The sequence below is a fragment of the Aythya fuligula genome, chromosome 2 (assembly GCF_009819795.1).
Source record: "Aythya fuligula isolate bAytFul2 chromosome 2, bAytFul2.pri, whole genome shotgun sequence".
Lineage (NCBI taxonomy): Eukaryota > Metazoa > Chordata > Aves > Anseriformes > Anatidae > Aythya > Aythya fuligula.
This window is the reverse complement of record NC_045560.1, coordinates 75,479,115-75,503,452: the sequence shown is the minus strand read 5'-3', so window position 1 is coordinate 75,503,452 and position 24,338 is coordinate 75,479,115. Positions and strand designations below refer to the sequence as shown.

Here is a 24,338-nt window from a genome sequence, read left to right as displayed (position 1 = left end):
GATATGGATAACAGATTATTCCCCATCTCTTTGCAGAAGCCTTTTACATATTTGAAAGTTGTAACTTGCTCTCCCTTCTCACAAGCTTTTCTAGTAAGACCTATAGGCACCAGTTTGTTCGACTGAGTGACAGCGATCATTACAATTCCTCTTCCACCCTGGCTTGTCCACACCTACCTTGAGGTACAATGTTCACAAATGGTCTTACCGTTTTAGCTGAGCCTTTCCCATTGTTGCCTAAGTACTGCAGATATGCCTCATTTTTCTTACAGGTATCAATCTTCTTTATATATCATTTTTTTAACAGAAGATACTGCTAGATCATAGATACTGCTAGTGACATAACCTGTATCCAGTGATCAGTGATCCATTTGCCTCACTAGCATTAAGATGGTTGTCATTTAACAGTTTTTCTCTGTCCACAAGGCATGATAATTATTCAATTATAGAAAGAATTTAGAGTGGAATTGGAGTGGAAAATAAGTTTTTGTATAAGAGAATCTCTAATTATTCTGAAACTGCTTCAGACAATTTGTGTTCTAATAACAAATTCATTAGGCTCAGCACTTTAAAAACCTGTAATTTGCAGTGGCTAGTATGTGGCCCTTGAGCCATGCCTGATTCCCATGCTGATGTGGTTTCATTTTATCAACACAGGAATGCATTGACACATTTGGTGGTTTTCCTGACTGTCTTGCCACTGAATGTAATCTCCTGATGTAATTGGGTTGCCCTGTGCCTGGCTTCATACCTTGTCCATCGCCATTCCGTCTCCTTCAGGAGTTAATGTCACTTCCCACCTAATTTTTGGAATTTTCTACATTTCTGGACTTTTCTAGTGCTTCTTCATATTTGGTTCTTACACAGATGACAGGATTGCAGAGGCTGGCTATTTTCTTCAAAGTTCCCCAAATCATCTTTATTCTGACATTTTCCTGTTTAATGTTGAGGTCATACCATCTTGCTGCCAATATTAACTAGCTACATGGTCTAAATTTACCATTAGAGACAATGATGCTGAGAAAAGACATTGCACTCTCCAGCTTCCTCCATTCTATCTGTAAAATCTCTACTTCTCCATTGATTATTGAACTGATGTTTTTAATCTTCCTCCTGTTGCTAATGCTCTTACAGAATTATTTTAGATGTCTGACTTCTCATTTTGCAGCTTGACCATGTCCATTTTACTTCTTTCTTTGCCTCTTTCTCCCTTATGCTCATATTTCACAAGATGATGTATTTGATATTTATGAAATTCCTTGTTTTGAATTAAAAGATAGTGGCCTAACCAAAGTTTGTTCTTCATTGCATTTCCAGTCCTACTTTTGGACTAGAGAAGCTTTTGTTAGTGCCATGTAGTCTCTTTCAAGAACTGCCTCCTCCTTTGTTCTTCCTGCCTATGCTGCACATATTATCATAATCTTCCAGGCCTACAGGATGCTTCACTATTTCTCTATTGTGCTTATATGATTTTCAGCTTCTAAAGCAGAACCCTTCACAATTTTCTAGGTTTGCTCTCTGTGCTTCTTGTATTACTGTAGGGATGTCAAGAATGTTTGATATATGACTAATGCAGTATTTTTTTCATCCTTGCTGTCATGTGTTCTTTTTATCTTCTTTGACCATGGAGGATAACCTGGACTGATTTCCAGGTATTAACTGTTTGTACCTGAATTACATATTTCCGTTTAGCATCCCCTTGTTTCATCTTACTTTAAAATCCTCTTTACTAATTTAGTAACTCAATCTTCTTTCTTTGTTTCCCTCCATGTACCATAAGAAAGAACTGATCTTCACCCAATAGCTCACTGAAAAACGTTGACAATACTTGCATACCTGCACATGGATGAGCATTTGTAGCAGACCTCAGCAGTTTGCATAAGAGGTTTTGGGGGAAGGAATATTTCCAACTCAATTTTGGAACAGTTTGTAGAACAGGAACTGGGAAAACTGAGATACAGAGGCTTTGAAGAGGCTGCTGTCCAACTGCAGACCAGAAGCAGGGGCACACATGCAGTATCTTTCAGGACTAAGGATGGAAAGGACAGTGGCAGTGCTGCTGCTGTGGCCCAGGAGCTGCCTGACATTACTTGGTGCTGACCTCACTGTCTGCTAGGTGCTGTTTGATGTCTTCCCTCACAAATTGCCAAAAAGGTGCAAAATTTTCAATGGTATGACTTTCATTATCATATTCAGTATGTGACCATTTTTTAAACATCTGTCCCTGTCTTTTAGATCCAATGCGTTGCTTTATTTTTTCTTTTCACTGTCATTCAGCTAGCATTGTTACATTGAGTAATGTGATGAAATATTGGAAATGGTAAGGTTTGTTCATAAGCACAGGAAAACTTTACACTTGATTTCTTCAGTCTTCACTCATATAACAATTATTAGAGATGATATATCTATTTTACTGTATAACAATATTTAAAGGAGAGGGAGGAATTCATTGCTTGACATTTTATCTAAAGCTTTGCTAATGTGTATATATATAATACCATTGTAGTTCTGTGCTTCTGATCACTTCAAGAAAAATCCTTGTAGTTTTTTTTTTTTTTTTTTTTTTTTAATATATGTATGCTAACATGTACTTTAAATCACATTGTGCTCTGAGTGACATCAGTGAATATCTTCAGCAAGTACACTTCAGTCACTGAAGTAGCTGGCTTTTTGTTGCTGAAACTGAGAACAGATCCTTTACATCCCTGTAGTAATATAATGCTTTTATTGACATCAGATTCTTATGCTAGCCTGCCTTTCTCCAACAAGTGTTTGGAAGAGGACTAAAAGAAATACCAGGAATAAAATGAAAATGTTAGGAAAAGAAGGGAGAACTGTCAACATACCAATGAAAATCTGTGTTCGAATTACAGGGTACAATAAATAACTTATTGTGACTGGCATTGCATGGAAACTGGTGCAAAAGTGAACCAAAGGAGCCATAAGAAAAAAACAGCAATGACATCAAAAACAGCTGATGGTAGATATTACCATTTAATTGATGTGACCTTTACAGCCTGTTAAGAATCACTTTTATTTCCAATTTGGAAACTGTGGGTTTTTTGGACCTTGATGAACATTCTTCTCATACATTCATCTGAAGTCCTAAGCTTTGTGCAATTGCTTCTTTTACCTTAAAGCAAGCTGCAAATAGGCAGCTTTAAATTCAGCATTGCTTCTCCATGTTGATGCTAGCATTGGGTCCATTCATTGTTATTGGCAGGCACAAAAAATAATGCTTGGAGCAGTATGACGAAGATTCAGCCTGCCATAAGCCTTCCAGAAGTGAGAAGCTGGGTGCTGTTCTGTAAATATATCAGGCAGATCGGACAAAACTTTAGCTACTAGTTAAGTCATAGTATGCCTTAGAAGGAAATGGATTTGCTTCCTCAGCAGTGATTTTCGTCACAGAAAGTCAACATTTCTTATATCAACACCTCCCAGAATATTTTTTCCAGGTGGTATCTAGGTATGTTGTTTCTGTATGTGTACTTTTGTATGTGTATCTTCGTAGATTTTTTTTTTTTCTCAGCCAGCATTTAGATGACAGTGCTAGTAGAAGACATGAGAGTCAGATTTTTCTGATGACCTTGCAACTCAAGTTTGTAAAGGACTGTCTATGACAAGCAGTTCTGTGTACATCTACGGTGCTTCCCTCTCTGCAAGTGTTTTGAATGATGGTAAAAATGTTGGTAAAACTGTTGGTAAATGGACAGGTCTGGTTCCTATTTTTGTTCTAAACATGGAGTAAAGAAATTTTATGTAAAATGCTTTAGCTGTGGAATTTTGCAACATATTATATATTGTCACACGTGCTACTTATATAAATATTTGCCACATAAATAGATGTATATTTCAGTTAGATTATTTGCAAAAATTAAGGAACTGATTCCTTCTTTGAGAGACTTGAAGGAGTCTGCCTTTAAGTAGGTGAATTCATCTTTGTTCAAGGCAGTTTTCTCAGGGAACTAGATGATGTTTACATAATTATGTATTCACTTAGAAGGAAAGAAGGAGATGGAAGTCTGTTTATCACAGAGAAGCCACTTTATTTGAGTACATTGTTGACTCTTGGAATTAGATAATTATTTTTCTGCAGTCTCTGCATGGTTATCTATTTGGGTTCTTTACATGAGAGATTTCTCTTCACTTGTTGTTACAGACCTTTGGTAAGCTTACAGAAGAATGTTCTGTAGAGAAAAAATGTGTACATATTACCTAAGACGTTACCTCATGTTAAGAAATTGCACTGAAACATTACATATAATACAGCACAAGGAAGGAATCATCCCCTGTAACTCTTTAAAGCTTTTGTGGAAAAAAAATGCTTTGTGGTCAGTAAGCTGCTAAAACCAACACATCATTAATTATTGATAATTTCTATCATTTGAAAAAAAGACAGATGAAAATAAAACTTGATGTTAAATAAATAGCTGTGCACATTCTGATGAAGCAGTCTCTAAACAGAAACAAAAGCTAGAGACTAGATAAAAATTGACAAAGAATTCCAATAATTTATCTATTTAATTAAAAGTACTATTTGATTTCCAGTTTTCCAATGACTATTTCCAAACAGTCATTTATTAATCTTAGCTTCAAAATACCAAAAATAAAGTGCAACAAGATAAAATAAAGGAGGGAGATAATTCAAAAATTTTGTAACTACTGCATGGGTAATAAAACAATTTCTTCACATGTAAAACCACAGAATTCATGGTAGATATTAATTTATATCAACTATTTTTCCTGGGCTAAATGTAATCCTACATTAGAATGTCAGGGAAAGAAAAAAAAAAAAAAAAGTATTGCTTTTCTAACTCTATTTGTTAATATATATATATATATTTAGCTAAAACTATTCATTGTTTAACAAAAGAAAGAGTTAGATAAACGTATGTCGTATGAATCCATTTTCCTTTGACCATGACAAAGTTATCTCACAATTGTACTGGAGCATCCTAAGTTTTCTTGCAGTCTGTTTTAGTTGTTTGTTTGCTAGCTAAATGGTTAAACCAATATACAGTATACAGTGTTTGAATTTGTTTTGTTGATGGGGTGTGGCTGGAAAATCATTTGAGCAAAACAGTAGTAAGACTCAATGCCATTTTGGATAAGGTGTGGACAGGCATAGATTCTATGTAGTAGAGAAACTTAGAGCTTTTCATTTCTAGTCTAGAGATTGCCGTTATGGAACAGATAATTTGCCTGGATGTGATGAAGAAGGACTGGCTATTATTGACAGGGAAAGTTGTTCAGGATAGTTGTTATTGGTTGTTACTTTACTCATGTCCAATTGGAAGAGGAATTTGTGATACAGGGGAAAAGAAGAACAAATGAAGCACAGCTGAACAAGCTGATCAGAGCGGACTTATGAGAGAAGCAGCTATAGTTTTACTTGAAACAGAATATTGAACAGAATTATTAATCAGATATAAACACTGAGAAGAATTCCATAATACGCTGCCCACAGAAAATTTCTAAGATGGAAAAGGAAGAAAATATTCATATATACAAAGCAGTGGTCTGTACTTATTTAAGAACTAGGAATAAAACAAGGTCAAGATAAAAAAGAAAAGCTGGAGGAGTACAGCTACAATTAGCTATTTTGTCAAATTTTAGTATTACACAGATTTCTTTCTGTTGCTTAAGTTGGTTTTGATAATGGCAGAACACAGCCATTTTAATTAGATGAAATGTTTTGGGGTTACAAAACTAGAGCACGTCAGACTGTAATAGTTTTATAGCAAGTGCTGTCAGATAGATGGTTGAATGGCTTATAAAGTTTTAAGTTAAACAGGTGTGGGCACAGTTAATTGTTCATTTTATTTCTATGTATGTTATGTATCTACAAACAGATAAAAGGATACTTACTCAGCAATGGATACATAGCAATGGATTAATTGCATACTAAAGAGATAGGAAAATACCAGTTTTAAAGGGAAGCGAACAAGAAACAAAAACCATTCAAGATGCTGTTTAAGTTTTTAATTTTTGTTCTCCTTTCTTTGAGCAAAAAGAATGAAAATTCTACAGCAGATGCTGGTTTCAAGTATTACATGGATAGATACTAGTTCCTGTATATTACCTGCAAATTGCTAGTTCACAATATTCCAGTGTTCCAGTTTTGATGTCTGATTAGACAAAAAGACAGCATGTTTTGTAAGAACAGAAGGATAAGTTCTGTTGCCAGAGTAATCCTCACCTGTCTCACACACAACCTACCATTTTTAATATATCAAATGCCCGCAATAAAAGTAAAAAAAAAAAAAAAAAAATCATTTAATATTTGAATTATCACTAATATAGAAATTTGTATGAAATTTCTTGAATTATCTGCAAATGACATTGAATCCTTGTTCTTTTAACTACAGAATGGTGCAAAAGAAAGATGAATTTACTGCACAGATGTTACTCTGCCGTTCAGTAAAAAAAAAAAAAAAAAAAAAAAGATAAAAAATGAAAGCCAAGAAAGGTTGTATTCTGCTAGCTACTGTCAAACAGTTTAATGCAGTCTTGTTGTATGATTGCTTCAGATCTATCATTTCTTCATGTCCCCAGTGACCAACAAAGAGAAGAAAAAAAGAAGAAAGTCTTTTCACTCAGAAGGATCATAAACAACCTGTTCAGGTGCTCCCAGTTTAGAGTGCTTCACTTTTCAAGTCCCTAAATAGAACAACAACAGTAGCCTGAAATTCATGGCCAGTTGGAGTTATTGGTGACTGATACATAGGAAATCTGGTCTTGCAAGTCTTTTTATTTTTATTTTTTCAAAAACATGTTAGCACCTTGGAAAATATTGATGAAAACACCAGTTTGTGTTTATTATTAGTAGTATTATTATTTAGTGTGGTTCCTAGGAAAATTAGTTGTTGTTAGAAAGTAGAAAGCAAGAGAAGTGAGATTTTGCCAGAATGCAGATTAGCAGCAACTATAATACATTACCTTGCTACATATCACAGAATCACAGAATTTCTAGGTTGGAAGAGACCTCAAGATCATCGAGTCCAACCTCTGACCTAACGCTAGCAATCCCCACTAAACCATATCCCTAAGCTCTACATCTAAACGTCTTTTGAAGACTTCCAGGGATGGTGACTCCACCACTTCCCTGGGCAGCCTGTTCCAATGCCTCACAACCCTTTCAGTGAAGAAGTTCTTCCTAACATCTAACCTAAAACTCCCCTGGCTCAACTTAAGCCCATTCCCCCTCGTCCTGTCACCAGGCACGTGGGAGAACAAACCAACCCCCACCTCGCTACAGCCTCCCTTGAGGTACCTATAGAGAGCGATAAGGTCGCCCCTGAGCCTCCTCTTCTCCAGGCTGAACAAGCCCAGCTCCCTCAGCCGCTCCTCGTAGGACTTGTTCTCCAGACCCCTCACCAGCTTCGTCGCCCTTCTCTGCACCCGCTCAAGCACCTCGGTGTCCTTCTTGTAGCGAGGGGCCCAAAACTGAACACAGTACTCGAGGTGCGGCCTCACCAGAGCTGAGTACAGGGGGACGATCACTTCCCTAGCCCTGCTGGTCACACTGTTTCTGATACAAGCCAGGATGCCATTGGCCTCCTTGGCCACCTGAGCACACTGCTGGCTCATATTCAGCCGACTATCCACCATCACTCCCAGGTCCTTCTCTGCCTGGCAGCTCTCCAACCATTCCTCTCCCAGCCTGTAGCTCTGCTTGGGGTTATTGCGCGGCAGGTGGAGGACCCGGCACTTGGCCTTGTTGAACTTCATGCAGTTGACCTCAGCCCATCGGTGCAGCCTATCCAGATCCTCCTGCAGAGCTTTCCTACCCTCAAGCAGATCGACACACGCACCTAACTTGGTGTCATCTGCGAACTTACTGAGGGTGCACTCAATGCCCTCGTCCAGATCATTGATGAAGATATTAAAGAGGACCGGCCCCAGGACCGAGCCCTGGGGGACGCCAGTAGTGACTGGCCTCCAACTGGACTTGGCTCCATTCACCACGACTCTTTGGGCCCGGCTATCCAGCCAGTTTCTAACCCAACAAAGCGTGTGCCAGTCTGATTTTAGTTCCTCAGGGGCTGTCTTAAATGAAGTGACTACTAGGTGGCTGCCACTCTCTACGATTTATTTTTTTTTCAATGTTTCATCAACTATTAAAACTCTACACAGAGTTGAATAATTTCAGTGGGAAGGACTATGAGAGATCTTAAGACCTGGTGATCAGAACAAACTCCTGGAGATGAATGAACTCATTAACATCTGTCTGATTAGCTGCCATATGTATGAAATTTGTGAATGATTTTGGAGTTAATGAAGTCATACTTTGGAGAGAAAATATGCTGGGCTCCTTTCTTGCATTAATACATTTTTAAGATCGTATCTTACAATGTATAACACCTAGTATAATGTCAAAAGACAGTGCTTTCTCTCTCTCTCTCTCTCTCTCTCTTTCTCTCTCTTTCTCTCTCTCTCTCTCTCTCTCTCTAACACACTCTTGGCCAAGCCAATAAATTCAAAACTTGAATTCAAAGCCTTAGACAGAGTGGACTTTTCTTAAGGATCTGTCTGTCATCTTTCCTACTTCAAGGCAGCATGGGCAGACCACCAGAAAACATCTCAGATGAATGCCAAGGTCTGGGAAATTTCCCAGACAGTCTCTTTTTCTCTTCCCTTCACAGCTCTTTTAAGAACAAGCTTAAATTTAATTGCATGGCATTAAGCCCTGCTTTCTTTAGCCCAATCACTGAAATGCTGACTTTCACTTGCACTGGAAGATCTTTCCTTCCCAAGGTAAAACATGGGAAGGAAAACATGCACACATACAAATATGGGATGAACATTCCTTTTAAATTGTACCGCAAGTCAGAGCTATTTTCTTGCTTGCTGTCTTACACCTCTGCTTGCAAATGTCATTACTCTGGAATATCTTCTTCATGTTGCATACGAAGGATGTTACTGCTTCACTACTTGCTGCTAAGCAAGGTTTGGGAGATTAGGAAATGGAGGGTGCTCATTCTCTGCAGTCTTTTTTCTCTCACACTCCATTTTGTCCTGTTTGTCAGTATGGGCCTTGTTTAGCTATTCTTTCTCCAGTGACAACTGCTCATGCAGGAATCACAAATGGATTTCTGAAATTGTCTTAGATCTCACATCTTTTGAAGATAAGTGCTACTGATGCTTACCCAGAAAATTCCACTCAATATTTCATTTGACTCTTAGGTTTCTTTACTTGAGGCAGTGAAGCAGAGAGATAAATCCTTCCCATGTACCGAAAGCCATTTAAGTGATTTCAGTTTTGAGTAGCTTCTTGAGAAAGAACAATGTCTCTCCTGGATGTCTCTTTATCAGTTCCTGACACATCATGATTCATTCTCTTATTATTTATCAGTTCTTAGTATTCATGTTTAAATACGTTACCACCTTCCTCTTTTCATATATAGTATGACAAATTTTAATGACAGCCAGCATGAAGTGTTACATTTATTTTATACATATTTGAAAGTGATACATGGACACTTTCTGGTCTGTATATCCTCTCTCATATAATAGCATAGATACCCTCTGTAAAACACAGTTAGTGTTGTTACAGACTATGGACATGCTGCTTGTTATTCCACTGTCTCGTTGCTCATCAGTCCACACTCAATTACACCAATGCTCTATTACTTAAGTTACACATCTACAGTAATTTAAGTGTATTTATAGCTCTTCAGAGCATAGCTTTATCTTACAGAGAGGTACTTAGTATTTTTTTCTTTGTCTACACACACACATACCTCATTGAGCAGCTGAATGATTTAACTTGGCTAATACTATGTTCATTACAATTCATAAACTTGATGATCTCATCAAACAGACTTGAAGCAGGATGCATAACTACAGGCTACATAATAGAAGTCTCTCCAAAGAGGATAAATGAAAGACCATTCAGTATTGTACCTTGAAACTTCAGAAGATGCAATGTGCCTCCCTGCCCATCACATACTTGCTCTGCAATCTCAGGTGATCACTTAGTCTGTATTCATCTGAGTTTTTTCTTAACAGAGACTAGAATAAAATAATAAAGTATTATTATTGTCTTCTGTTGAATAATAGGAAAGAGTATATTCTTTCTCTGCTTCTTGGATGATGCAATAATGATTGCCATAAGAACTGTTAGTGTCCATAAGGACTTGCTGAAACTGTAATGATCCAAGGACTTACAGATGAAGTGTAGCTTTTTGAAAAAAAAGAGCAGTGTATTTTATGAGCCTCTCTGGATGCATTTGGAAAAAGATTACATTCTTTCAGACACAGATGACCTTTTTTAGATCTGAAATAGAAACAATGGACTCAAAGACTAAACACAAGTTCAAGACAATTTATTTAATTTTAATTAGATAGCTATCAATTATATTTACTCTGAAAAGTATACATATGTAAAACTATATATATATATGAATATATAGTTGCCACCAATGATATAAACTGATATGAAAAGAGTGCTGAGGAAATAAATAATAATAATAAAAAAAAATGTAGCTCTCAAAGGAAAGAGAAAGGTAATTTATAACTTGTGGACCTACAGTGGTTAGGAGGGAAGGGAGAAATACTGTAAAATTCAATATTATCAGAAATTCATTTGAATCCATTGTTCTTGGTTTCCAGCTGAATTTTGAAGTATTGTTCCAGGCATATATTTGAAAGATATTTTGTTGGTTTCCCTTGAAAACTGGAAGTGAAAGATCAAAGATGGAATGACTGTTTGGCGGGGAAAAAAAGGGGGGGAGGGGGAGTGTTTCCTGCGGAAGCTGAGTGTAACCCTTCATCAGTTGTCCATGCAAGTTCATTCCAGTGCATAGGGCTGCTGATTTCCACCAACATAATTCCCAGAAAAAACATGCAGCACAGTGTGTCAAGCATGTTACATTAAGGAAAAAGAATTCAGTGATCTGTTTCTGCAGAAGTGTGTTCTTACTAGGAAGAGTTCCTCTTTGCATTGCTGAGGTGGGTGTTATAAGTGTTCTTCAGCACATTGATTATTTTTTTTTTCCCTGAAAGAGTAATTTTTTTAGGTGTTTGTTTTGTCAAGCAGTGTTCTACATGTATGACATCTGTACTAGAAGAGTGGGCTCAATCCTACCATCTATCACCACAAATTCAATAGCTCTCTTTCTCAAATTCAGTAGACTCTTTCTGGTCTACTCCAATCTTACTATCATTTGCCCAGGTTCTATGGTCAACCACAAAACCATTAAACAATCGTGTATAGAAAAAAACAGCAGACTAACATGTCTATTCCTGTATAACCAGCAACCATGAAAGACATGTCAAAAAAGCTGTACTATGTGAAGTTGTTTTAAATATCATCAGATTTGCTCAGAGAGTATTCCTGAAATCTACAACTTTATCTGACTTTTCCATCAATGCTTGCTGGTCCAACTGAAACATACATTGGCCTAACAAACACTTACCTTGAAGACTGAGATGGTAGCAGAGATTGTATAAAGCATAGAACTATACAGATACTGCAGAAGACATTCAGAACAGTCTTGATACAAGTGTGGTACCCAAGGTCATACAACAGAGTCAGTAGATGCATAAGGAATATTTAGTGACTGGGAAGAGATGTCTGAATATCAGTATAATTACAATGCAGGTGGAGTTTTAAAGTAGATAGAAGCATTCCTAAGAGAAAATTTCCCCACTGCTGAAGTTTCTAATTGACCCATGTCATCCAGGGGTTCATCGTGCCTATATAGGATGCCTTGCTGTAAGAGAGATGTCCTACTTAGGAGTAGATATCTATTTTTGCAATTAGTCAAGACACATCCTTTTCTCTTTCAGATATGGAAAGAATGGTGCATTTTTATTATGTGAATTACGGGTCTTTATAGTTAATGATGGTGCCAAACTAATTTTGGAAAGATGTTGGTTTCAGCCTGTTGTATACTGTTTTAAAGAAAGGACCATTTGGAGCAAAAGTATAGGATGTGATCTCCTAGTTAGCTGGTATTTTCATGCATACACATCATACAGCCAAAAGCTTCGCATTGCACAGGCAGCATCAATGAATACCTGACCTACAGTACTTCATTTTGTTGATGTTATACGTCATACATATATATCATCATACATATATACATCATACATAAATATGTCTTCATATTGTAGATGGTATGATGTTAGGCACAGTTTATTAGACAATATACATATACGTAGTATATTCTTAACAGAGGTTTCTCATAGGTTAACACCTGATACAATTTAAAAACTGGTTATAAAGCAGGCTTTGTAATTGTAGCGTACTAATGATGATTAAATTATAATTGTATCCAACCAGATCAAACCAGTATCAGAAAAGGTATTACTGTTCCTTTTTTTTCATTATTTCAGATCATCCCTGCCCCAAAAAACCCTCAGCCATCCCACAAAGTGATTTTTAGTTTGTTATGTAAACTGAGAAGAATACCAAAAGCCATAGTAGCACTTTTTAATATGTTAAAATAATTATAATGGAATTGAGCACAAGATGAAAGTCCAAGAAGTTTGTTTTCTATGAATTTTCAAATGCATTGTAATTATAAACCTTCTTGTCATTTGGGGTGTATTTTGTAGTGCCACATATGACATTTCTGGTATTTGTGAATACTAAGCTGCATTTCTCAATACTAATGTTTCTAATAAATTTGAGATATAACAATGATATGTCTGAACTAGCTTTCCTAAACTGTTTTCCTTTTGTACATTTCAACTGTGAGTTTCCTTGAGAAGTGGTTGTTTCTATTTCTTCCTGTCTGCTAAGAAAGAATGTAATCCTCCTGCTGTCATCTAATTAGGAAGAATGGGACTGTCCATGCTGCAGGCACAGGCACTAACACAAGTTTGAGGAGCCACTGAGTAGACATCAATGAGCACTTTATTAAATTACACAGTTTTCTAAGCAGGCACGGTCTCTCAGTGCCCCAGTTCTTTATGCTTTAGTGAACTGCCTCTGCTCTCTGAAGCTGTAAGGTTTCAGCCTGAGCTGAAGATATAAACTCCTGATGAGATTATGGTGAGTTTTTAGATATTTGGCAAGCTTCTGTGCTTATTCTATTTCTCTAATAAGGCTGATCGTTTGCTGGCAGGTGAAAGCAGTGGACAGCAAGGACTAGGAAATTTAAAATCCCACCTGCCCTGAAGGAAAAGAATGTCTTTTTTGTAACCATTTAGCATTACTCATTACAACTTGCCCTGTTTGGGAAAACCCTTCAGGATAGAGAGAAAGAATATTAAGTTCCCAAGTCTAGATATTCAGTGGTCTCTCAGTTTTGCCTCTTAACAACCTTCAGACAGAATTTGCTGATCTTTTCATTTCCAAAGAAATCATGGCCTGTGAAAGACGTATTGAACTGAGTAAGAAAAAGCAAATGTGGTGTTGTTAACAAGGTCCGTACAAATACCCTTCAGTGTATGCTCGTGTCCAAACTACAATGTTATTATGTCCTCCTCTCCGCCAACACACTCTTCTCCTCTTCCCCTAGCATACACGCTAAATATCAAAACAGTGATTTTTAAATTGAGAGGTGCATGTTTTATTAAATAAACAAAGAAAGAAAGAAAGAGAAAAGGAAGTGTAATCAAATACTAAAACCTGCAACTGCTTTTTTGTTTTTTGTTGGATGGATGGATGGATGGATGGATGGATGGATGGATGGATGGATGGATGGATGAAGAAGAGGACCACCTTCATAAAAGGACTCGACTAATAATGGAATATGGATGTTTTAAAAGGCAGCATGGCCATGGGCTAAACACAATGGGGGCGATCATTTAGGAAGTACATGGAATGAAGTCAGGGAGAAATAGGAAAGAGCTAAATTCACGTTCAAACTGGAAGAATATAACAGACAATTGTTGGGATAAATACAACTCCAAAATCTTATGAAGAGAGACTCAGGGGATTGGCACAGTCCTTACCTAAATGGCAGGGAATTGAGGGAACTGTGTGGCTAGAACTGTTCGTTTTATGTGGAAAAGCATGATGATACGCTGTCTGGAAAACAAGAGAATTTAAGTTGCTTTCAAGCCATAATAGTATATCTACATCTGGTTTTGAGATGAAATCAGATAAATGGAAAAGGATGGAGTTGAGCTGATCAGGAATGAATAATACGTATTCATATTTTAGAGAATAGGGTAACCACTGGTGACATTAAAAAGACATAATGAGAAATAATGACATGGAAAAATATGGGGGGGAGTTCTACAGGATAGCTAAAAAAGGACTATGAGAAATCCTCTGCTCACACCAGCTGCATGCAACCCATTCCTGAAAGAAAACTGATCAGCTTGCTCTTCTGAACCTTCAGTCCCACCTCATTTTGGCTGCTGCCTACCTCTGCTAATAGATAGGAAGTTTTTCTCAATGCCTAACCGAAGTCATTTGTAATGTAACTGAAATAATTTGCTTATACTATCTGCAGTGGACATTTAGAGTAATTTCTTATTTTCAACAGTGTTTCTGATTTTGAGAACTACAGTCTTACCACCTTCTCCATCTTTTTATGAATATTACACAAATAGATGTAGTTATCCTTTCCTCAAAAATAACACTTTGTTGCTTTTTTTTTTCTTTTTCTTTTTCTGAACACTGTTGCCAGCTGGATTTCTAACTATTTACATATAGGTACTGTGATGCTCAAACCTTGACACAACATTTGAAATGAGGATCAGTGGAGAGGATGGATTATATTTAAAGTAGTATTGCTGTTTATATATATTTTTTCCCTATATGAGTTTTGTTTCATGACTTAGAAGATGAGTGATGAAAAAATACACAATACTGAGATTGTTTGGACCTATTTTACTCCAATGCCTCAATTATATTCTCCAGAACTGTTGATATTTAGTTTCTTCCTATACAATCTATTATGACTTTTCAATTTATTTATTTATTTATTTATTTTAAATCTTATCCTGCACATTTTAGATAACTTCTTTAGTTTTGTGTGGAATACTCAGAATTTTTTTTTTTTTTTTTTTTTTTTTTTTTTCCCAGTCAGATAGGAAAGAGGTATCTAGAAGGGAGAACAGTAGAAATAAAATGTTATGGGCACCTGACAGGGGTCAGAAATGATAGATTTAACTCACTTTTGCATGTCCACACATCACCTACATTTTGTCATCACTGCATGCAAAACTTCTCTCCCAAAATTTTAAGGACAAAAGCAAATTTACATGTCAATGCGTACGTAGTGAATTACTGCAGTGTGCTACTCTTGATGTCTTGCTGTGAGAAAAAATGATGTCATCATATAGGGAGAGCAAAGAATTATTGTCAGATATCCAAGTGAAGTAATTAATATGGAAGAGACTCACTAATAAACAGACAAAATTGTACAGCATGAAAACTTAATAACATCTACTGCCTTTTCTCTGTGTATGCCCAATGTTCCGCTGTGTCCTAAGACTGAGGGTTTCTGTCCTCCTCAACAAAAACAGGGAAGGGTTACAGGTGGAGGCCATTTACTGCCCTGCCAGTAGATAAAACTGGATTTTTAACCTTCCACTTCAAAATGAGTATAATGCACACTAGTTTTGTTTGCTTGTTTGTTTGTTTTAATAACAATTAGGATTTGTATTATACATATATGCTTAAAAATAAGACATAAGTTTTGTGTCTATGAAATTTCTCTTGTCTAAAATATTGCTTAACTTTTGTAGGAAAAGTTATAGTGTTCAGTATTTCCTCTTTATTTGTTTTTCCAGTCTTTCTCTCCATGAACTATGAAAGTAACATTAGAAACTCTCATTTGAGTGAAGTAGCTTTGAAGATAGGAAAATAGGATTACTATTACTAATTAAATTGCATAATTCCTGAAAGGTTAGCTTCTTTTTTTTTTTTTTTTTGCATTTAGCATACTCGAATTAAAATTCCTAAGTGGATCAAGTGTTGCAGGACTTCATAAAGAGGATTGAGTTCTAAAGGTCAAAGGTACAGCTGACTACTTTGCAAATTCATGTTATAATTTAATAACTGTAAGTGTGGTCACTGCAGTGTGTAAGTGTTATGCTGGAGGCTACAAAATGAGCAACTTATTGACAATTTACCAATTATCTCCTTAGTTCAGAACTAGGCAATTACATTATGAACAGCTTCAGGCAATTTTATTGGAACAGAATAGATAAAGCAAGGAACATGAATCTATAATAAAATGAATGATGAGATTAGAATCCATTAAGAATTGATCATTTGAAACAGCTTATTTGTTGGCTTCAAGTAGTCTTTTTAAAAAAAAAAATTATAAAAATGTTGTCTTTTTCCCTTAAGGGATAAATTACACTTGTAAGTTACACTTACAGACAAATATTCTGTTGTGTTTTGAAAAAGAGCCTCTTCCAAAGGTATCTGTTTCAAGTACATGCTTCTACAGCATTGGAACTTTCTTCTCCATGTTAATAAAGAGATGGCAAAGAAAGTTAAAACTAAATTAGATGAGCTTTGGGCTCTTCTGAGTCTTAATTTGAAATTGAGCTTTTTCTGCATTTAGCTGTCATTCTGCTTTCATTTTTAGTAGTTTAAGTAATTCAGATTGTTTCAAAACCTAGCCATAGTTTTGAATTTGTTTATGACATCTTAAACTGGGAGTCAGATTTCTACTGGAATAGAGAGGCATCTTATGAAGAGGAAACCAAAATGGTAGCAATATGTATTACACCTGATGGCTGTAGCCACTTTGAAAGACGATATGCAGCCTGTGGTGGTAGCACTGTTCTGGTGACTGGAAAGGAAGCAAAGGCCTTGAGAAATTGGACAGAAAATAAAAAAATGGTTCTCACTGTGGATGTGCATGAAGAACAGTATTGGTATCACCTCTGTAGAACAAAAACAAAACAAAAAGTATGTTACAGCATCTTCCACTATAAAAAAAATAAATAAATAAGGATTGTTCTCCTCATAAAATTCCAGTGTAATTTAACCTAATTTAATTTTTCAGGAAGCATCTCCTGTTCCAAAATTGTTTTCCTTTGGTATGAATGTAGAAATAAAGAGCTGAAAGACAAGATTGGAGATGTTGGCTAGATTATGCCTCCCAACTGAAACAGAAATAGAGAAACCAGAAATGGAAATGCATAAATGTTTTCAAACAAACTATCTGAATTGTTCCAGACTTAAAACTCAGTTCATTTAGCTTTGACCAAAGCTACATGTGGAACAAAAATGAAAGATGGCAGCTATCCCATGGAAAATCTGATGACGGCTGGAGTTGCCCTTCACAGAAGAGAGAAGCTCACTAAAATTTCTTTGATTAAAAGACATTAGACAAGCTTTTGATCCATATTACAGTTTTTATTTGAAATATAATTTTGCTGACTCCAAAAGCAGCTACACATTAATGCAGAAAGACTAATACTACAGAAATGTGGATTTCTCAGCTGAAAAAGATCAATGGCTAGGAACAACCAGTAAATGGAAGTCTAACTGATAAGAAGGCTGTTCCTCATAGTGTGTCAGTTAAGGGTACTAATGGCCCATCTTATATATCCATTAAATCTCACGAGTTTCAAATGGTGTAAAGTATGTTTTAGTATCATTAGGGGGTTTGCATGGCTGACCACGCAAAATACAGTATTTTAAAAATTTTGAGAAAATTACATCTGAAATCACAGGAATACAGTTGAAGTTGCATTAAAATGTTTTTGCCTAAGTTCTGAGAGATACAGAAGTGATTAACATGTGAAAAATGAGAACTGCTTAATTATTTTAAAATTAGTAGCTGAAAGCTAAATGTGAAATGATTTATAGTTTTGCTGATGATACATCTCTTACATACTGGAGAATGATCCAAAAAATAAAAATAAAAATAAAACAGAAACACACTGAGTAGAAAGGGGCACAGTGTTCCTCTGTATATATTTAATATAATTTAGAGGGGTGTTACACAGAAATATGGAATCATGGTACCCATTTCATAGTTTTTAGCAAGCTCTAAGTTTATGGTCTTTTACTTTCTTTCTTTTCTATATTGGGAAAAATTGGAGAACTGTAACTTGGAAGAATTAGAGAGAGTTTTAAAGTGAACTACTAGAGAAATGGTTTCATTTAAAGATATTTAACACTATTTAAAACTTTCACTTCTGTAAAAGAAAAAAAAAAATACTTGAAGCCAGCAAAACTTACATTTCTGCTGAGTTCTCAGACCCTCTTTTAAGATACGAATTTCACCAATATTTAGGCTTTATTCCAATTAGTTTTTCAGGAAATTGTAAAACGTATGATAAATTTGACTGCCCTGGTTCTGGCAGCATAGCACGCAACTCAAATGTGTAAAGTATTACGGAAATGGGACTTCTGCTTTCTTTACTTATATATTAAAAGGTTTCCTTCAAACATTTCCTCTATTTCTGTGCTTTTATTTAATGACTTTTTGGCTATTCATTGCTGTTAGTAGAGTCTGGGGTTTCTTGTTTGCTACGTTATTTTTAAAGGTAAATGTTATTGCTTTAGTGTAGATGACTATCAAACATTTAGGGCAGGAAGCTGAACTCTAACAGGAGTCTCAAAGGAGGGAAAAAACCTTACTGGTACATACATCCATTAAGCAGCCATGCTTGCCAAGTCCGTGTACATTAGCGACTTCTGTAACTTTAACAAATTTCATCTGAGCTTTCATTCTGCTGACCTAATTTAACAAGAAGGAAATTCAATAACAACCCCTAATATTGAAGCATTATTTCCCAAGAGGAATTTAACAACACTTCTACATCAAATAATAATGTGTGAATAGTGGATTATATATAGTGATGGCAATAAGAAGAGGAAAAACTAACCAAAAAAGAAAAGAGAGAGAGAGAGAGAGAGAGAGAGAGAAAGAAACTACTGTATATACTTTTCAAACAAACTAATAGCTTTCCAATTTTTACAGAAACTAATAAAATCCTGAAAAGTTAATTTCGAGTTTTAAATTTCTGTGGTCTTTGAGAAGAAACTTTAATAAGTATTTGAGAATAAATCATAGCTTTTCTTTCTCACTGAATATGCCTGTGTTTCAAAAGAACATAAATATGAATTGTGACAAATAATTTTTGATGTGGAAGACCACAACTGCAAATTTAATCTTTTTTTTTTTTTTTTTTTTTTTTTTTTTTTTTTTTTAGGAGAAAGGAAGAAGGGGCAAATAAAAGGATACACAATGTGGTGTTTATTTAGATGAATAAAAAAGAATGCCTTTGGACAGTCTTGAGACTGAAGTCCTTGAAAGCTGTGGCTGTGATAAATTCTTTAGTCTTCCAAATGTTGGAGAAGTGAAAATGTTGTCCTGAGAGAATTTAATTCTGAAGATAAAAGGTGGTTCCTGAACTGAATCTGTTCAGTTATTAGTTTAGTGCACACATTCTTTTATCTGTAAGAAACCACTACATTTTATAGGCTTTGCACTCCAAACTTCTGACATACTATTGTAAACTCTTTAAATCAACACAGACTTCCTGGAAATATCTTATGTAGTACATCAATATCAAAACCAAACACAGACTGTTTGAAAGTTTTACATTGTTCTATTTGGAAAAATAAAATAAAACTATTTAAGATGATAGTCAACTATAGTATAGTGTTATTAAAACCAGAGGACACATGGGACTGCTGTGTGCAATATCTGATCTACTGAAATAAGAGGAGAAAAGAGAACCCATGCTTTTTACCACTTGAACTTTTCTGCCACATGTGGAAGAGTATACAAGGAACTGTAACTCCAATCCATACATTTTTTTTCTGTGGACATTTAAAAAAAAATAAAAATAAAAAAAGATTAAAAGCCGATTAAAATTGCCAGAAACTATATCCTATTAAGAAGACAAACGCTAGGTTTTCATGATTTACTGAAGGAAGAAATCACCAGATGATCTCAGTAGCAAAATTTGCTACACTTTGCATGCTAGGATTTAAGTAAAGAAAGGAGAACCTGGCAAAATTTGTCTTGATGAAATGACATATGCTTCTGTTAGAAGAAAAACCTTAAGCAAAGCAAAGAAAAAAGTTGAGACAAACCAAAGATTATTTAGGAGATTGCCTTCTTTCTGCTATATCACTTGCCACAATGAGATTCATTTCACTATTTTGCAAAATTAAAATTATTCAGGATACTTGCAAAACAGGTCCTCATTTTTAATACACATCCTAAGTTTTAAGGCTAACTTTGCATCTCTCCATATTTTAAGCTCTTCTCAATAACTTTTTATTTAAAAGTTTGCTTCTTGTCATGTTGTATTTCTTCTAATGCATATGATGTTCTCTTTTGCTATTTAAAACACCCTGGAGAACTGGTGTTTTACCATTTCCTCATTTCTGAAACTACTTTCTGTTGGCTTTTCAGTCCTCTTGGTAGTAAGATTAATAAAACACTGGAATTCTTGTAAATCAAATCAGGTGGAAAACATTTGAAGTAAAGACTGCAGTATTTAATGTGTATGTTCCACCAGTATTAATCCCCCAGCCTATATAAAATAACATCCTTGAAAATTTCTAAATTATAAGGATTTAATGGGAAAATACTTGTTCATCTGAGTGCACACTTGTTCTTTCTTAGGAAGGGCTTTGAAAGCAGCTACCTAACATATTTGCAATGTTCTCCCTTTGCAAGACAGCCTTTATATTCCTAACCACGTTGCTCTGTATCTCATAGTGCTTTGCATTTGCAGGGTAGCAGGGATGCTGGACACTAGGGAGTAAATGTATTTCAACTTACAATGTTTCTTCTCTGCTTTCAGGATCTGGCTACTATGTGCAGTTCAGAGATGAGCTGCTGGAAACTTCTTGGCTGCATCACCAACTAAAAACATAAAAAGCAAGTCAGGAAAAACAAAACTGTAGACTCCATTGCTGACCAGCTCGAAGAGTATCAGCAGTGGAGAACTATGACAATACAGCAAGTCCTGTTACTTCTGTTGCTCTGGATGTGGCTGCTACATCCCTGCCGCACAGAAATGCTGTTCAGAAGGACTCCTGATCTCAGACCCAGAAGTTCTGTGGGACGTACATCAGGCAGCGATGGAAAAGCCCTTCACCGCCAGAAGCGCGGCTGGATGTGGAACCAGTTTTTCCTTTTAGAAGAATACACAGGATCTGATTACCAGTATGTAGGCAAGGTAGGTTCTCATTAAAATTTCTGCATTATTGTCAAGTTTACTTATCTTTCTACAGAGCTTTATTTCCTATGTTTTATTCTCATGCATAAGAAGCAGATTTCCAGGCAACATATACCACTGTTACTACTCTTAGAATCACTAAAAGTAAAGTTGCTAAAGTTATTCAGAAATATTTGAATGAAACAAATGAAGACATTTTTGACAAATTTATTTTCTTTAGCACATCTTAACTCCCAGCAGCCTGCTCAGTTTCTCTTCTATATCAAAAAATATAACTTACTATAAAATCATTTTGCAACTACTTGTTTGAATATTTCATATTTCATACAAGATAATACATTCATTTTCTGTGCTTTTATTTGAAGAATGCAACCTATTTAAAAGAAAAAATATTCTCCCTCTTCAACTCTCCCTGCAATAAGTTGCAGTGAGTAAAATTCATTAACAACCATGTGGTAGAAATGAGGTGGTTAAGAAGCAAAGTACAACAGAAGTGAGCCAAACTGCTTGTACACCTGAGGAATACACTGAATGTATACTGTCTGGAAGTGTCCTTTAAATTATTTTTAGTCAACAGTTACATTTTTCCATGCAATTTATTGAAAAATATATAAAATGTAATGCTACAGTAATATTCAAACAGGTACAAGAAAGTAACGAATTAATTCAGAATGGTGATGTGCTTGAAAGCAGAAATTAGTGGCAGCAATCATGGGTACCAGTTAGTAACACTGGTTGGTGATAAACACAGAAATGTAAAGTTCTATAATCCAGATTTTCACATCAGCATGTTTTTTAACTTGTAAAATACTGCAGGGATGTGCCCACTTGTTGAAAATGACAAAATCACAGAATAGCTGAGGCTGTAAAAGAGCTTTGGAGATCATGTAGCTGAACTCCCCTGCTCAACGCAAGACCAGCTACAACTTGCTCGGTGCTGTGTCCTCTTGGGTTTTAAATATCTGCAAAGATGGAGACTCCAGAGTATCTCTGGAGTACCTGAGAGTATCACAGGTTTGTTCAAGTGTTTGACCACCCACACAGAAAATGTTTTATATTTCAAGGGAATTTCTCGTTTCAGTTTGCCTCTTGTCCTGTCACTGGGCAGCACTGAAAGCCCGGCTCTTCATCCTCACTCCCTCCCATCAGGTATTTATACACGTTAATAAGGTCCTCCTGGGCCTTCCCTTCTCCAGGGTGAACAGCCCCTCAGTGGCTCCTCATAAAAAAGATGCTCCCAGCCATTAATCATCCTAGCGGCCCTTCACTAGGATCTCCCCAGTAGCTCCATATCTCTCTTCCCCACAGAGGGATCACCTCAGTCAACCTGCTGGCAACACTCTTCCTCATGCAGCTGAGGATGCTTTTGGCCTTCTTTGTTAAGACGGCACATTGCTGGCTCATGGTCACCTTGCTCCAATGGCCATCACAGGAAAACTGCTTTCCCGATGGTTGATCCCCAGCATGTACCTCTCCTGCTGCATGACTTGGCATTTCCCTTTATTGAATGGGTCCTGTCAGCCCATTTTTCCAGCCTATTAAGGTCTCTCTGAATGGCAGCACACCTGTCTGGTTTAACAATCACTCATCAGAGTTTTGTGTCATCTGCAAACTTACTGAAGGTGCATTCTGTGCCATCAACTAAGGTTGTTTAGCCAATAAGTTTCTGGATGTTTCCTTTTATCTGATTTTCTCCAAAGCCAGAATGATTTGGAAACTTGGATGACATAAAATGACACCCAACTGTTAATTTCTCTGCAATATGTTTTGGGGTGGTGTTTGGAAGTCATGTGAGATAGGAGCACAAGTTAGAAATAAATTATTTGTGACCAATGAGAGAATGTCATGAACAGGTTTCAGTCAACAGTAAGTACTAAGTATGATTTTTAAAACTGAGAATAATAGATGACAAACATGTCAGTGAAAGGATCAGCAGAAACTGCAGACTGAGGCTACCAGATTCATCTGGATTTAAGAATTTACATCTGCTTGCTTTCTGAGTTCATGAATGATATATTTTTTCTTAGGTTTCGTATCCTGCATCAATATATCTGTCAAGGGAGCTTGAAAACTGTTGAATATCACATTATTCTTGAAACCAGTGTCTACAATTCAGAATAGAATTTATGTATTCATTTATTCACTTGTTAAGTCACCTTGAGAGGGTTCTACTGGAATAATGTTATGGAAATGGGGTTCACTGAATGAATGGGATATGTAATCCAGTAAATGCTGAAGAGTTCCTTAAGTCATCCATGCCTGTGAAACAGTACCATAGTCTCAACAGCAGAGTACTTACTGACTGGTTCTGGACATTACGCATTGCTTCAGGTCAGTATTTATTATTTTAAGAAAGAAGGACTGTGTAGGGGTGTAACATTGGCTGGCTGTCATGTGACCACCAAGCCAATCTCTCCTCCTCCTCATCAGGGAAAGGGAGGAAAATATGATTAAAAAACTCATGGGTCAAAGTAAAGACAGAAAGGTCACTTACCATCTGGTCACAGGACAAACTTAGGGGAGATTAGTTTAATTTATTGCCAATTAATAGCAGAGTAAAATAGTGAGAACTAAAACTAGAAACGCCTTTCCCCACCACCACCCCCTTCTTCCCAGGCTCAACTTTACTTACAATTCTTCTGCCTCCTCACCTCTGAGTGACATCAGGGAGTGGAGAAGGGGGGTTGTGGACAGTCTACACCGTTTTGTCTTTGCTGCTCCTTCCTTCTCACTCTCTTCCCTTGCTCCTGCATGGTTCCCTCCCTTAGGATGTGATACCTTCACAAACTGCTCTGGCATGGGTCCTTCCCATGAGCCACAGTTCTTCAAGAACTGTTCAAATATGTGTCTGTACCTTGGGGTCCATCCTTCAGGAACAGACTGCTCCAGCATGGGTCCCCCATGGGCAGCAGCTCCCACCAGAACTGCTCCACCATGGGTTTACTCTCCACAGGCTGCACTTCCTGCCATGAGCCTGCTCCTGCAGGGACTCTCCACCAGCTGCAGCCTCCCTCTGGGCATATCTGCCTGCTGCAGCATGGGGTCCATGGGCTGCTGCATGGAGATCTGCTCCCACGCGGTCCTCCACTGGCTTCAGGTGGACAGCCTGCTTTACTGCGGTCTTTCCACAGGCTGCAGGAGGCACCTGGTTGTTCTGGCACCCGGAGCACCTCTCCCCCTCCTTCTTTACTGGTGTGGGTGTCTGTACGGTTATTTCTCACTCCTGGTACTTCTTGTACTCCTCTTGTACAGCACTCTCC

General features: G+C 36.7%; 1 protein-coding gene across 6 annotated transcripts in view; it reads left to right on the top strand.

Annotated features, from left to right (window-relative positions):
- CDH10 (cadherin 10) overlaps positions 1–24,338 on the top strand; it is a 101,846-nt gene that overhangs the window by 19,245 nt on the left and 58,263 nt on the right. For 5 of the 6 annotated variants that reach the window (XM_032181603.1, XM_032181604.1, XM_032181601.1 and 2 more), the window contains exon 2: positions 20,701–21,078. In XM_032181603.1, coding sequence (XP_032037494.1) covers positions 20,848–21,078 — 231 coding nt within the window. In that variant the 5' untranslated portion in view covers positions 20,701–20,847. Of the gene's footprint in view, positions 1–19,092; positions 19,283–20,700; positions 21,079–24,338 lie in introns of all 6 variants that reach the window. The other variant, XM_032181602.1, reaches the window with a different exon arrangement.